This window comes from Oncorhynchus masou, chromosome 28, assembly GCF_036934945.1.
Source record: "Oncorhynchus masou masou isolate Uvic2021 chromosome 28, UVic_Omas_1.1, whole genome shotgun sequence".
NCBI lineage: Eukaryota > Metazoa > Chordata > Actinopteri > Salmoniformes > Salmonidae > Oncorhynchus > Oncorhynchus masou.
Window position 1 is genome coordinate 13,976,515 of NC_088239.1, and position 12,558 is coordinate 13,989,072.

Below are 12,558 nucleotides of genomic sequence, written 5' to 3' on the forward strand. Positions count from 1 at the left end.
TTTCCCAACGTTTGATATTTCTCTTCCTGGTGACTGCTTTTGTACGGCAAGTCGAACAGGGGTAAAAACACCAGATTCCGCACTTGTAGAACGATGGTCATCAACAGCGACTTCTGGTGGTAGCAAACTATAGTGAGCATCACAGATGAGCACACACTTTTCAGAATCAGTGAAGGGAAAAAGTACCCATTTCTCATACTTGAGTAAAATGATTAGATACCTTAATAGAAAAATACTCAAGTAAAAGGGAAAGTCACCCAGTAAAATACTACTTGAGTAAAAGTATAAGGTTGTAAAGTAAAAATCATTTCATATTTATTGTATTACGCAAAGCAGATGGCACCATTTACTTGTTTTGAAAATGTACGGATAGACAGGGGCACACTCCAACATAATTTACAAAAGTTGCATGCGTTTAGTGAGTCAGCCAGATCAGAGGCAAAAGGGATGACCATGTATTATCTTTAGGAATGTTGTGAAGTAAAAGTAAAATTTGTCAAAAATATAAATAGTAAAGTACAGATACCCCCCCAAAACGACCTAGTTGTACTTTAAAGTATATTTAGTACTTTACACCACTGCCAACACACTCAATAAAACACTCAAGTAAAGCAGAAAAGCTTAACAGTATGAACATTTATTTCTGGATATAAATTACAAAGTGTTTGAAATAGCAGTGTCTACTCAGATTATAGTAAATACATTGTTTATCTGATTTATTTTTTCTTTTAAGAAATAGTCATCGTACAGGGTGTTTTTATCCACAATATTCTATAATTTCATCCTACTGAGACTGAGGGCTGATTATAAATGCTGAGCTATGAGACAGACAAGCCCTGTCCCAAATAAAAACAGCAGGACTAATACACGTTGACCAGCAGAGGGAAACCGCTGTTTAAAGACTGAAGTTTGGCATAATATTGGCCCGTTTGCCAGACGCATACTATTCCTGGACTAAAAAACAACAACACTTTCAGTGGAGATTCTCTATTGCGCATTGCTTTTTAGTCCAGAAGTAGGTTTACCGTCTGGAAAACCAACTGGGCCGAAGTGTTCATGATATTGATAGTAATTTTTACATGTAAAAAATAGACAAAAAGACACAGATGGGAGATGACAGAATACCTTATTACATCTAAGCTGCCTTAGTGATGTTAACAGTCCCTGTTTATACACTACTGCACACATCTTATTCTGTCAAATGGAGCCACTGCCTGTGAGGGGGGTCTGCCTGGTATTTATACAGTACCACAAACCGCTCTGTGACTTTTTGACTGGAGGAAAAGGCATGTTTGTATGCTACTGCATAAATACTACACTGCAGGTTTGATTGAATAGAGCCGTGAGTGCAGGCAAGAGGATGCTGGGTAGAGGAAAGGAGGGAGGGAGGGAAAGAAGTGGGAGATGTGGAATCAGAAAGAGTGACAATCTCTCAAAGTATCATAAAGACTATGCTCTATTGAAAGGCAAATCACATCAACCCAACATCCCGACCACAATCACACAGAGTTAGCTGGTGGTGGATGGATCTCCATAAACACACATACAAAAAATGGCTGACAGACAGAACTGCAGAAGAACGTGCTTTAGCCCTTTTCATTGTTGTTCATTAAAAGAAGAACGAGAGAGATGAGCAGGTTCATATGCTGCAGCTGGCACCGTCAGACAGACAGACAGAGACAGGACTAAGCCAGGGTAGGGCTTTACAAAGTAGGATCCATAAGTTAGCCAGATCACCTTTGACACTCAAAATATGATCAAGCTAAAATAGTTAATGTGTTACTGGGAGTTTTGAGCCCATTTCAAATTTATCTTTAATATTAACTCCTTTTCTGTATCAACTTATTTTGTTTTTTGAATCAAAAGTTGTTTCTGGTTCATTTCTGTGGCCAACTCCTACCATCTAACACACCCTCCAGTCGTCTGCCACAGCAACACTCAGAGCAGATGGTTAACGTCAATAAATAAAGTGAAATCTTACATACAGTACTGCCAGAGACGGGGACCTTCACACTGCAGTCATCCCTGACCTCTGAACTGTTACATGGCTCTCTGTCAGCAGGACAGTGTTATTGCAGTGTAGTCATGACAACGCTAAATCACCACCATGATCATCTTTCTCACAATCCCAATAGTATGATGAGTGCATATTTTTTTTTATTTTGCTCATTCATGTATCACACACACACACACACACACACACACACACACTCCACAGACTAATGGTGCTTTCAAGAGAACTGGGAAGGTCAAATCATGACGTCAGTGACCTTCAGATCGGAAAGTAAGAGCTTTAAGATGATCCCAGAGTTTCCGGCTTTCGAATTCCGAGTTAGATGACCGTTCAAAACTATTTTTCCCCAGTCGGGGGTCGCTCCCCCCCCGATTTCCAAGTTGTCTTGAACGCACGTCTTGAAGTCAGAGGTAGGAGATTTCCGAGTTCCCAGTTGTCTTGAAAGCGGCATCAGAGAAAGGGTTACAGAGAGACTACATGACACAGCATGGTTGAGACATACAGACACACATGGTTCAGACCAATGACGTGAATAAACCCTGGATTGCTGATGCTATCAATTAGCCAATAAAATGTACAAAATCACATGTATTTAAGTATTTCCCTGTTGTAGTGGGGACAATAACATTAGTACTCTCTAAAGTACTTACTGTAAGGAATATGTTTTTATCAAACTTTTTTTTGTATTTTTAGTTCACATAATTAACATATATTATAATATATCAGTAAAAAACGTGTAGACATTAAAACATTTATTTCTATAGCTTCCCACCCAAAATGGCTTCAATACAGCGCACCACTGTCAGTCATCCAGGGTTTATACATTATTAGTTCAGTCAGACAGGGCTTGTAGGACTGTAGGCTGAAACGGAATCATAATAACAATATGAAACTGACCTCAGTCCAAAATAAACCAGCTGAATCATGAAAAATCTTCTCAATTTTTCCCTTTTCTGAAAAGCTTATTTTGAAACAGATCATCTTGAGTTGCCCACCACCACTGATCACTAGCAAAGCTCAATTTTCTGCCCGTGTTGACAGATTACTATGGCATGTTTAGTTCAGTCTGTGTCTAGTTGAAAAGTTTTGTGTTAGAGAGTGTTAGTGTCACACCTGTAAACACCAATCCTCCACCTCCACGCCTGGGGCCTGTAGGAGGAGTTGGTCTTAAAAGGGGGCATTCCCAAACCTTAAAGGGGTGTGTCTGAACTGAACCAGACCTCAGCTGCAGCGCCGGACGTGCTCCAGGACGTACTCGGGGAAGTGCAGAGTGCAGACCTGCAGCCCATCCAGTTTGCAAGGCATCCTGGGATACTCGTCCTCCTTCCACTTGTTGTCATCGGGGTCAAAGGTCAGGATGGAGTCAGAGTAATGTCCGTTATAGCAGAGGCCCCCCAGTACCATGATCTGTCTGTCCAGCACCGCGACGCCATGCCCACTGCGCCCGATGGGCATCGACGCCAGGATGGTCCACTCGTCTGTCTCAGGGTCGTAAACCTCCGTGGACGGGCAGCCCTGCGACTCGAATGACGCCCGGAGGATCACACACACCCCCCCGAACACGTACAGCTTCCCGTTATGGGAGATCATCTTGTGGAAGCAGCGAGCGTAATTCATCTTCGACTTGTTCTCCCAGCAGCTGGTGTGTGTGTTGGGGAGGAGGGGGGTGCGGGCTGAACGCGTCCTATGTGTATCCGTTGTTCCCGCAGAGCCTGCTACACACAACCCTCCCCCCGCGTCCCGCCCCGGGTCGAAAAGACACACCCCTCCCCCCGCGTCCCGCCCCGGGTCGAAAAGACACACCCCTCCCCCCGCGTCCCGCCCCGGGTCGAACACACACACCTGTTTGGAGGTGGATGAGGAGGTGATTCCTCCGGTGATATAGAGTTTACCGTTTAGGACCGTGCCCTCGTGACCGTACTTGTTGACCGGGTACGGGTCCACAAACTCCCAGCGGTCCGCCGTGATGTCATAGCGTTCCGTGGAGTAAAATGTCTCATCCCGCGTCCGCCCAGCCACCGCGTAGATGAACTTACCGATGACCCCCACTGCAAACTCTGACCTTGAAGTGAAGACACAAAAAACAAAACGTTTTTCCTCCCCTTCTTTTCTTTACACCTAATAGATCTTATAGAAACATGAAACCAGTACAGTACAGACCTGGGCACAGACATGTCGGCCATGCGTAGCCAGGAGTTCTGGCGGGGGTCGTAGCGGTAGACTTTAGAGGAGGCGTGGAACTCCCCATCAGGCCCTAGCTCCTCCCCCCCCAGCAGGAAGGCAAAGTTGTTGACGATGGCCAAGCAGTCTGGTCGGAGAGGAACCTGGGGACCTTCCAACTCCCACCACACCTACGGACAGGTCATACACACATTAGAAATATACATTATAGACACATTATAAACTGACATATATACATTAGACACAGACATTAGGCACATTATCAACATGTTATACACATTATAGCCATGATATACATTAGACACATTATAGACATAGACACAAGCTGCTTTCGAATACTCATACTAACCGCACTATTTGTGACGTAAAATTAGTATGTAGTCAGTATGCATATTGGTCATAGTATGGATGTAGTCAGTATGCATATTGGTCATAGTATGGATATAGTCAGTATGGATATAGTCAGTATGGATATAGTCAGTATGGATATAGTCAGTATGGATACAGTCAGTATGGATATAGTCAGTATGGATATAGTCAGTATGGATATAGTCAGTATGGATATAGTCAGTATGGATATAGTCAGTATGGATATAGTCAGTATGCATATTGGTCATAGTATGGATATAGTCAGTATGGATATAGTCAGTATGGATATAGTCAGTATGGATATAGTCAGTATGGATATAGTCAGTATGGATATAGTCAGTATGGATATAGTTAGTATGGATATAGTCAGTATGCTTATTGGTTATAGTATGGATATAGTCAGTATGGATATAGTCAGTATGCTTATTGGTCATAGGATATAGTCAGTATGGATATAGTCAGTATGGATATAGTCAGTATGGATATAGTTAGTATGGATATAGTCAGTATGGATATAGTCAGTATGGATATAGTCAGTATGGATATAGTCAGTATGGATATAGTCAGTATGGATATAGTCAGTATGGATATAGTCAGTATGGATATAGTCAGTATGGATATAGTCAGTATGGATATAGTCAGTATGGATATAGTCAGTATGGATATAGTCAGTATGGATATAGTCAGTATGCTTATTGGTCATAGTATGGATATAGTCAGTATGGATATAGTCAGTATGGATATAGTCAGTATGGATATAGTCAGTATGGATATAGTCAGTATGGATATAGTCAGTATGGATCTAGTCAGTATGGATCTAGTCAGTATGGATCTAGTCAGTATGGATCTAGTCAGTATGCTTATTGGTTATAGTATGGATATAGTCAGTATGGATATAGTCAGTATGGATATAGTCAGTATGGATATAGTCAGTATGGATATAGTCAGTATGGATATAGTCAGTATGGATATAGTCAGTATGGATATAGTCAGTATGGATATAGTCAGTATGGATATAGTTAGTATGGATATAGTCAGTATGCTTATTGGTCATAGTATGGATATAGTCAGTATGGATATAGTCAGTATGGATCTAGTCAGTATGGATATAGTCAGTATGGATATAGTCAGTATGGATATAGTCAGTATGGATATAGTCAGTATGGATATAGTCAGTATGGATATAGTCAGTATGGATATAGTCAGTATGGATATAGTCAGTATGGATATAGTCAGTATGGATATAGTCAGTATGGATATAGTCAGTATGGATATAGTCAGTATGGATATAGTTAGTATGGATATAGTCAGTGTGCTTATTGGTCATAGTATGGATATAGTCAGTATGGATATAGTCAGTATGGATATAGTCAGTATGGATATAGTCAGTATGGATCTAGTCAGTATGGATCTAGTCAGTATGGATCTAGTCAGTATGCTTATTGGTCATAGTATGGATATAGTCAGTATGGATATAGTCAGTATGGATATAGTCAGTATGGATATAGTCAGTATGCTTATTGGTCATAGTATGGATATAGTTAGTATGGATATAGTCAGTATGGATATAGTCAGTATGGATATAGTCAGTATGGATCTAGTCAGTATGCTTATTGGTCATAGTATGGATATAGTCAGTATGGATATAGTCAGTATGGATATAGTCAGTATGGATATAGTCAGTATGCTTATTGGTCATAGTATGGATATAGTTAGTATGGATATAGTCAGTATGGATATAGTCAGTATGCTTATTGGTCATAGTATGGATATAGTCAGTATGGATATAGTCAGTATGGATATAGTCAGTATGGATCTAGTCAGTATGCTTATTGGTCATAGTATGGATATAGTCAGTATGGATATAGTCAGTATGGATATAGTCAGTATGGATATAGTCAGTATGCTTATTGGTCATAGTATGGATATAGTTAGTATGGATATAGTCAGTATGGATATAGTCAGTATGGATATAGTCAGTATGGATATAGTCAGTATGGATATAGTCAGTATGCTTATTGGTCATAGTATGGATATAGTCAGTATGGATATAGTCAGTATGGATATAGTCAGCATGCTTATTGGTCATAGTATGGATATAGTTAGTATGGATATAGTCAGTATGCTTATTGGTCATAGTATGGATATAGTCAGTATGGATATAGTCAGTATGGATATAGTCAGTATGGATATAGTCAGTATGGATCTAGTCAGTATGGATCTAGTCAGTATGGATCTAGTCAGTATGCTTATTGGTCATAGTATGGATATAGTCAGTATGCTTATTGGTCATAGTATGGATATAGTCAGTATGGATATAGTCAGTATGGATATAGTCAGTATGGATATAGTCAGTATGGATATAGTCAGTATGCTTATTGGTCATAGTATGGATATAGTTAGTATGGATATAGTCAGTATGGATATAGTCAGTATGCTTATTGGTCATAGTATGGATATAGTCAGTATGGATATAGTCAGTATGGATATAGTCAGTATGCTTATTGGTCATAGTATGGATATAGTCAGTATGCTTATTGGTCATAGTATGGATATAGTCAGTATGGATATAGTCAGTATGCTTATTGGTCATAGTATGGATATAGTTAGTATGGATATAGTTAGTATGGATATAGTCAGTATGCTTATTGGTCATAGTATGGATATAGTTAGTATGGATATAGTTAGTATGGATATAGTTAGTATGGATAAAGTCAGTATGCTTATTGGTCATAGTATGGATATAGTCAGTATGCCAAAAGTTCCCGGATGTCATACTACATTCCCCAAAATATGCAGTATACAAACTGTGGACACTATTTCCGTGCTTTTAGGGCCCATAATTCAATTCTTCAGAAAATGGGAAAGGCTTCACAACATTCAGATTTGAAGAAAATGTCTGAAAATATACAGCCGAAGTACAACGAGAACGAATACAAATTCATTGCTTTAACTAATGACAATTGTTAAGAATTGAGCAATGTAAGAAAGTAAGGACTTTTCAAATATGTTACGTTATGCGGGATGACAATTTGTTAGCTATGCTAGCCTTACGGACCACATATCATTACAGCAGTTACTTGTATGTACCGGTACGTTAGCTAGCTACCTCGTTATTTGGCTACTAATACACCAAACTTGGATATAAATTAACTATAAGCTATCTAGCATTTATTGACTTTATTATTCACGTCATTCTTATCTTAGCTAAGTGGTGTAATCGTTGTGCGTTCGCAATGGACATTGTTAATGAAGTTGTAAGATGTCCATCTAGTAATTTGTTAAGACATGCTAACAAGCTAGAAAGAAGTTGCATAGCAACAGCATCAACTTCCAGTAGACAGGCGAAGAGCTAGTACACTCAACTGAAAAGACACTTTGTTTACAGTAAACTAAAATGAAATAGTATGTATTCATTAAGTATGTAGTACACAGTATGTTAGTATGGGTATTACCACCCTGCATCCCACTGCTGGTTTGCTTCTGAAGCTAAGCAGGATTGATCCTGGATGGGAGACCAGATGCTGCTGGAAGTGGTGTTGGAGGGCCAGTAGGAGGCACCTTTTCCTCTGGTCTAAAAAAAAAAAGCTCCCAATGCAGTGACACTGCCCTGTGTAGGGTGCTGTCTTTCGGATGGGAACGTTAAACCGGTGTCTTGACTTTCTGTGGTCACTAAAGATCCCATGGCACTTATTGTAAGAGTAGGGGTGTTAACCCTGGCGTCCTGGCTAAATTACCAATCTGGCCTTCATACCATCACCTAATCATCCCCAGCTTACAATTGGCTCATTCATCTCCTGTAACTATTCCCCAGGTTGTTGCTGTAAATGAGAATGTGTTCTCAGTCAACTTACCTGGTTAAATAAGGGTTAAATATTTTTTTTTTAACACAGCTATATACATATTATACAAATCATAGCCAGATATTGCAGGCACATTGTAGATATTATATAAACATTAAAACACTGACACATTATAGATCTAGATACATTATAAACAGACACACATTATAGAGACGTGTATAATGAGTGTGTAATGTTACATTATAGACATTAAACCTGACATATTAGAGCATGGCTGTAACAAGTCTCAACACCCAGTAGCTCTTCAGTAGGAGCCTTGGTACCCCTCTGGAACCAACACAGAACCCAGTGGCTATATCCTTGTCTCTGTGCGGCAGTAGGATCGTACCTTGGGTCTGTGCGGCAGTAGGATCGTCCCTTGGGTCTGTGCGGCAGTAGGATCGTACCTTGGGTTTGTGCAGCAGTAGGATCTTGCTGTTGACCATGCTGTGTCCGATCATGCCCCTGAACACGGCAGTCTGCGGTCGGACCGAGCGGATGCGGTTGGACCGCGTCTCGACCAGTGGCTGCTCGTTGACGTCATGGAAGTAGCTGAGAGCCTGGTCCACCTCCTGACGCAGCTGTCGAGAGTAACGATAGAACTCTGACGTCTTCACCTGAGGGAGAGGACAAATTAGTCAGAGGTGATGTCATAGAGGAAGGCAGAATGCTTCATCTTGCAACAGTATCAGTGTGTGTGTGTGTGTGTGATATATATAACTCAGCAAAAAAAGAAACGTCCTCTCACTGTCAACTGCGTTTATTTTCGGCAAACTTAACATATGTAAATATTTGTATGAACATAACAAGATTCAACAACTGAGACATAAACTGAACAAGTTCCACAGACATGTGACTAACATAACTGGAATAATGTGTCCCTGAACAAAGGGAGGGGGATCAAAATCAAAAGAAACATTCAGTATCTGTTGTGGCCACCAGCTGCATTAAGTACTGCAGTGCATCTCCTCCTCATGGACTGCACCAGATTTGCCAGTTCTTGCTGTGAGATGTTACCCCACTCTTCCTCCAAGGCACCTGCAAGTTCCCGGACATTTCTGGGGAGGAATGGCCCTCACCCCCCGATCCAACATGTCCCACACGTGCTCAATGGGATTGAGATCCGGGCTCTTTGCTGGCCATGGCAGAACACTGACATTCCTGTCTTGCAGGAAATCTCACACAGAACGAGCAGTATGGCTGGTGGCATTGTATGCTGGAGGGTCATGTCAGGATGAGCCTGCAGGAAGGGTACCACATGAGGGAGGAGGATGTCTTCCCTGTAACGCACAGCATTACGATTGAACATGTCATTGCAAGCAGTCCGATGATGCTGTGACACACCGCCCCAGACCATGACGGACCCTCCACCTCCAAATCGATCCCGCGCCAGAGTCCAGGCCTCGGTGTAACGCTCATTCCTTCGACGATAAACGCAAATCCAACCATCACCAATGGTGAGACAAAAACGCAACTTGTAGTGAAGAACACTTTTTGCCAGCCCTGTCTGGTCCAGCGACGGGCCCATAGGCAATGTCTGGCGAGGACCTACCTTACAACAGGCCTACAAGCCCTCAGTCCAGCCTCTCTCAGCAGTCCAGCCTCTCTCAGCCCATTACGGACTGTCTGAGCACTGATGGAGGGATTGTGTGTTCCTGGTGTAACTTGGGCAGTTGTTGTTGCCATCCTGTACCTGTCCCGCAGGTGTGATGTTCGGATGTACGGATCCTGTGCAGCTGTCTGTCCTGTCTCCCTGTAGCGCTGTCTTAGGCGTCTCACAGTATGGACATTGCAATTTATTGCCCTGGCCACATCTGCAGTCCTCATGCCTCCTTGCAGCATGCCTAAGGCACGTTCATGCAGATGAGCAGGGACCCTGGGCATCTTTCTTTTGGTTTTCCATAGTCAGTAGAAAGGCCTCTTTAGTGTCCTAAGTTTTCATAACTGTGACCTTAATTGCCTAACGTCTGTAAGCTATTAGTGTCTTAATGACCGTTCCACAGGTGCATGTTCATTAATTGTTTATGGTTCATTGAACAAGCATGGGAAACAGTGTTAAAAACCTTTACAATGAACATCTGAAGTTATTCGGATTTTACGAATGATCTTTGAAAGACAGGGTCCTGAAAAAGGGATGTGTGTGTGTAATATATATATATATGTGTGTGTGTGTGTTTGCCACGATACCAACATTTTACCAATGATACAATGGCAGGCCAAGTATCATGATACCGAGTAGTATCGTGATACTCCGGTGGAAGAAAATCACTGACCCATCATGCTGTTTGTCCCATTATATATTACACACACACACACACACACATCCCCCGGACACTTGTTCCTGTTGTCTACACCTTCTCCAAAAACCTGTCACTGAAATTCACACTCCTACTCAATACAACACATTCAATTTAACTTCACACTGTTCAGTGTATAATACTGTATAGATTGACTGATTTGCTCATATTTGCAAAGACTTACCTGTGATTTGGAGGAATGAGTATACATCAGTGGTGAAGGGAGAATGGATCATAACAATGGCTGGAACGTCACAAATGGAATTGTATCAAACACATATAAGCCATGTGTTTGATACCATTTCACTCCAGCCATTAACACGAGCCCGTCCTCCCCAGTGAAAGTGCCACCAACCTCCTGTGATATATATGCATAATGATCTGCATGTCTCTCAGAACGATCTTCGTGAAGTTAACCAGTCAGGCTTCAAGACGGGTCACTCAACCAAGACTGCTCTCTGTGTCACAGAGGCGATCCACTCCGCCAAAGCTGACTCTCCCGCCTCTGTTCTCATCCTCCTAGATCTATCTGCTGCCTTCAACACCGTGAACCATCCGATCCTCCTCTCCACCCTCAGGGCTGGGCGTCTCAGGCTCATTTTTGCACGCCCAATTTTTCAGTTTTTGATTTGTTAAAAAAGTTTGAAATATCCAATAAATGTCGTTCCACTTCATGATTGTGTCCCACTTGTTGTTGATTCTTCACAAAAAAATACAGTTTTATATCTTTATGTTTGAAGCCTGAAATGTGGCAAAAGGTCGCAAAGTTCAAGGGGGCCGAATACTTTCGCAAGGCACTGTACCTTTGACTATTGGATGTTCTTTATAGGCACTATAGTATTGCCAGTGTAACAGTATAGCATCCGTCCCTCTCCTCGCCCCTACCTGGGCTCGAACCAGAAACACATCGACAACAGCCACACTCAAAACAGCTTACCCATCGCTCCACAAAAGCCGCGGCCCATGCAGAGCAAGGGGAACAACTACTCCAAGTCTCAGAGCGTGTGACGTTTGAAACGCTATTAGCGTGCACCCCGCTAAATAGCTAGCCATTTCACATCGGCCTTTAGGCTTGAAGTCATAAACAGCGCTGTGCTTGCGAAGAGCTGCTGGCAAAACGCACGAAAGTGCTGTTTGAATGCATGCTTGCAGCCTGCTGCTGCCTACCATCGCTCAGTCAGACTGCTCTATCAAATCATAGACTTACTTATAACATAACACAGAAATACGAGCCTTAGGTCATTAATATGGTCAAATCCGGAAACTATAATTTCGAAAAAACAAAACATTTATTATTTCAGTGAAATACGGAAGCGTTCGGTATTTTATCTAACGGGTGGCATCCCTAAGTCTAAATATTCTTGTTACATTGCACAACCTTCAATGTTATGTCATAATTACGTAAATTTCTGGCAAATTAGTACGCAATGAGCCAGGCTGCCCAAACTGTTGCATATACCCTGACTCTGCGTGCAATGAACACAAAAGAAGTGACAATTCCACCTGGTTAATATAGCCTGCTAACCTGGATTTCTTTTAGCTAAATATGCAGGTTTAAAAATATATACTTCTGTCTATTGATTTTAAGAAAGGCATTGGTGTTTATGGTTAGTTACAGTCGTCCAACAATTTAGCTTTTTTCGCAAATGCGCTTTTGTTAAATCATCCCCCAGCGTTGCATCGATTATATGCAATGCAGTACACGCTAGATAAACTAGTAATATCAACCATTTGTAGTTAACTAGTGATTATGATTGTTTGATTGTTTTTTACAAGATAAGTTTAATGCTAGCTAGCAACTTACCTTGGCTTATTGCATTTGCGTAACAGGCAGGTTCCTCGTGGAGTGCGATGT

The 12,558-nt window shown here is 41.6% G+C and overlaps 1 protein-coding gene and 1 long non-coding RNA gene across 5 annotated transcripts in view; one reads left to right on the forward strand and one right to left on the reverse strand.

Moving 5' to 3' along the window:
* The window catches only part of LOC135517205 (uncharacterized), a 43,112-nt gene that overhangs the window by 17,598 nt on the left and 12,956 nt on the right, over positions 1-12,558 (forward strand). The gene's annotated exons all lie outside the window — the stretch shown is intronic.
* Positions 1-12,558, reverse strand: part of LOC135517203 (kelch-like protein 15) — a 36,464-nt gene that overhangs the window by 12,577 nt on the left and 11,329 nt on the right. For 3 of the 4 annotated variants that reach the window (XM_064941293.1, XM_064941297.1, XM_064941295.1), the window contains exons 7-9: positions 8,814-9,023; positions 4,175-4,365; positions 617-4,076 (exon numbers count right to left, since the gene is read on the reverse strand). In XM_064941293.1, the coding sequence (XP_064797365.1) occupies positions 3,236-4,076; positions 4,175-4,365; positions 8,814-9,023 (1,242 nt within the window). In that variant the 3' untranslated portion in view covers positions 617-3,235. Of the gene's footprint in view, positions 1-616; positions 4,077-4,174; positions 4,366-8,813; positions 9,024-12,558 lie in introns of those variants that run through there. The other variant, XM_064941294.1, reaches the window with a different exon arrangement.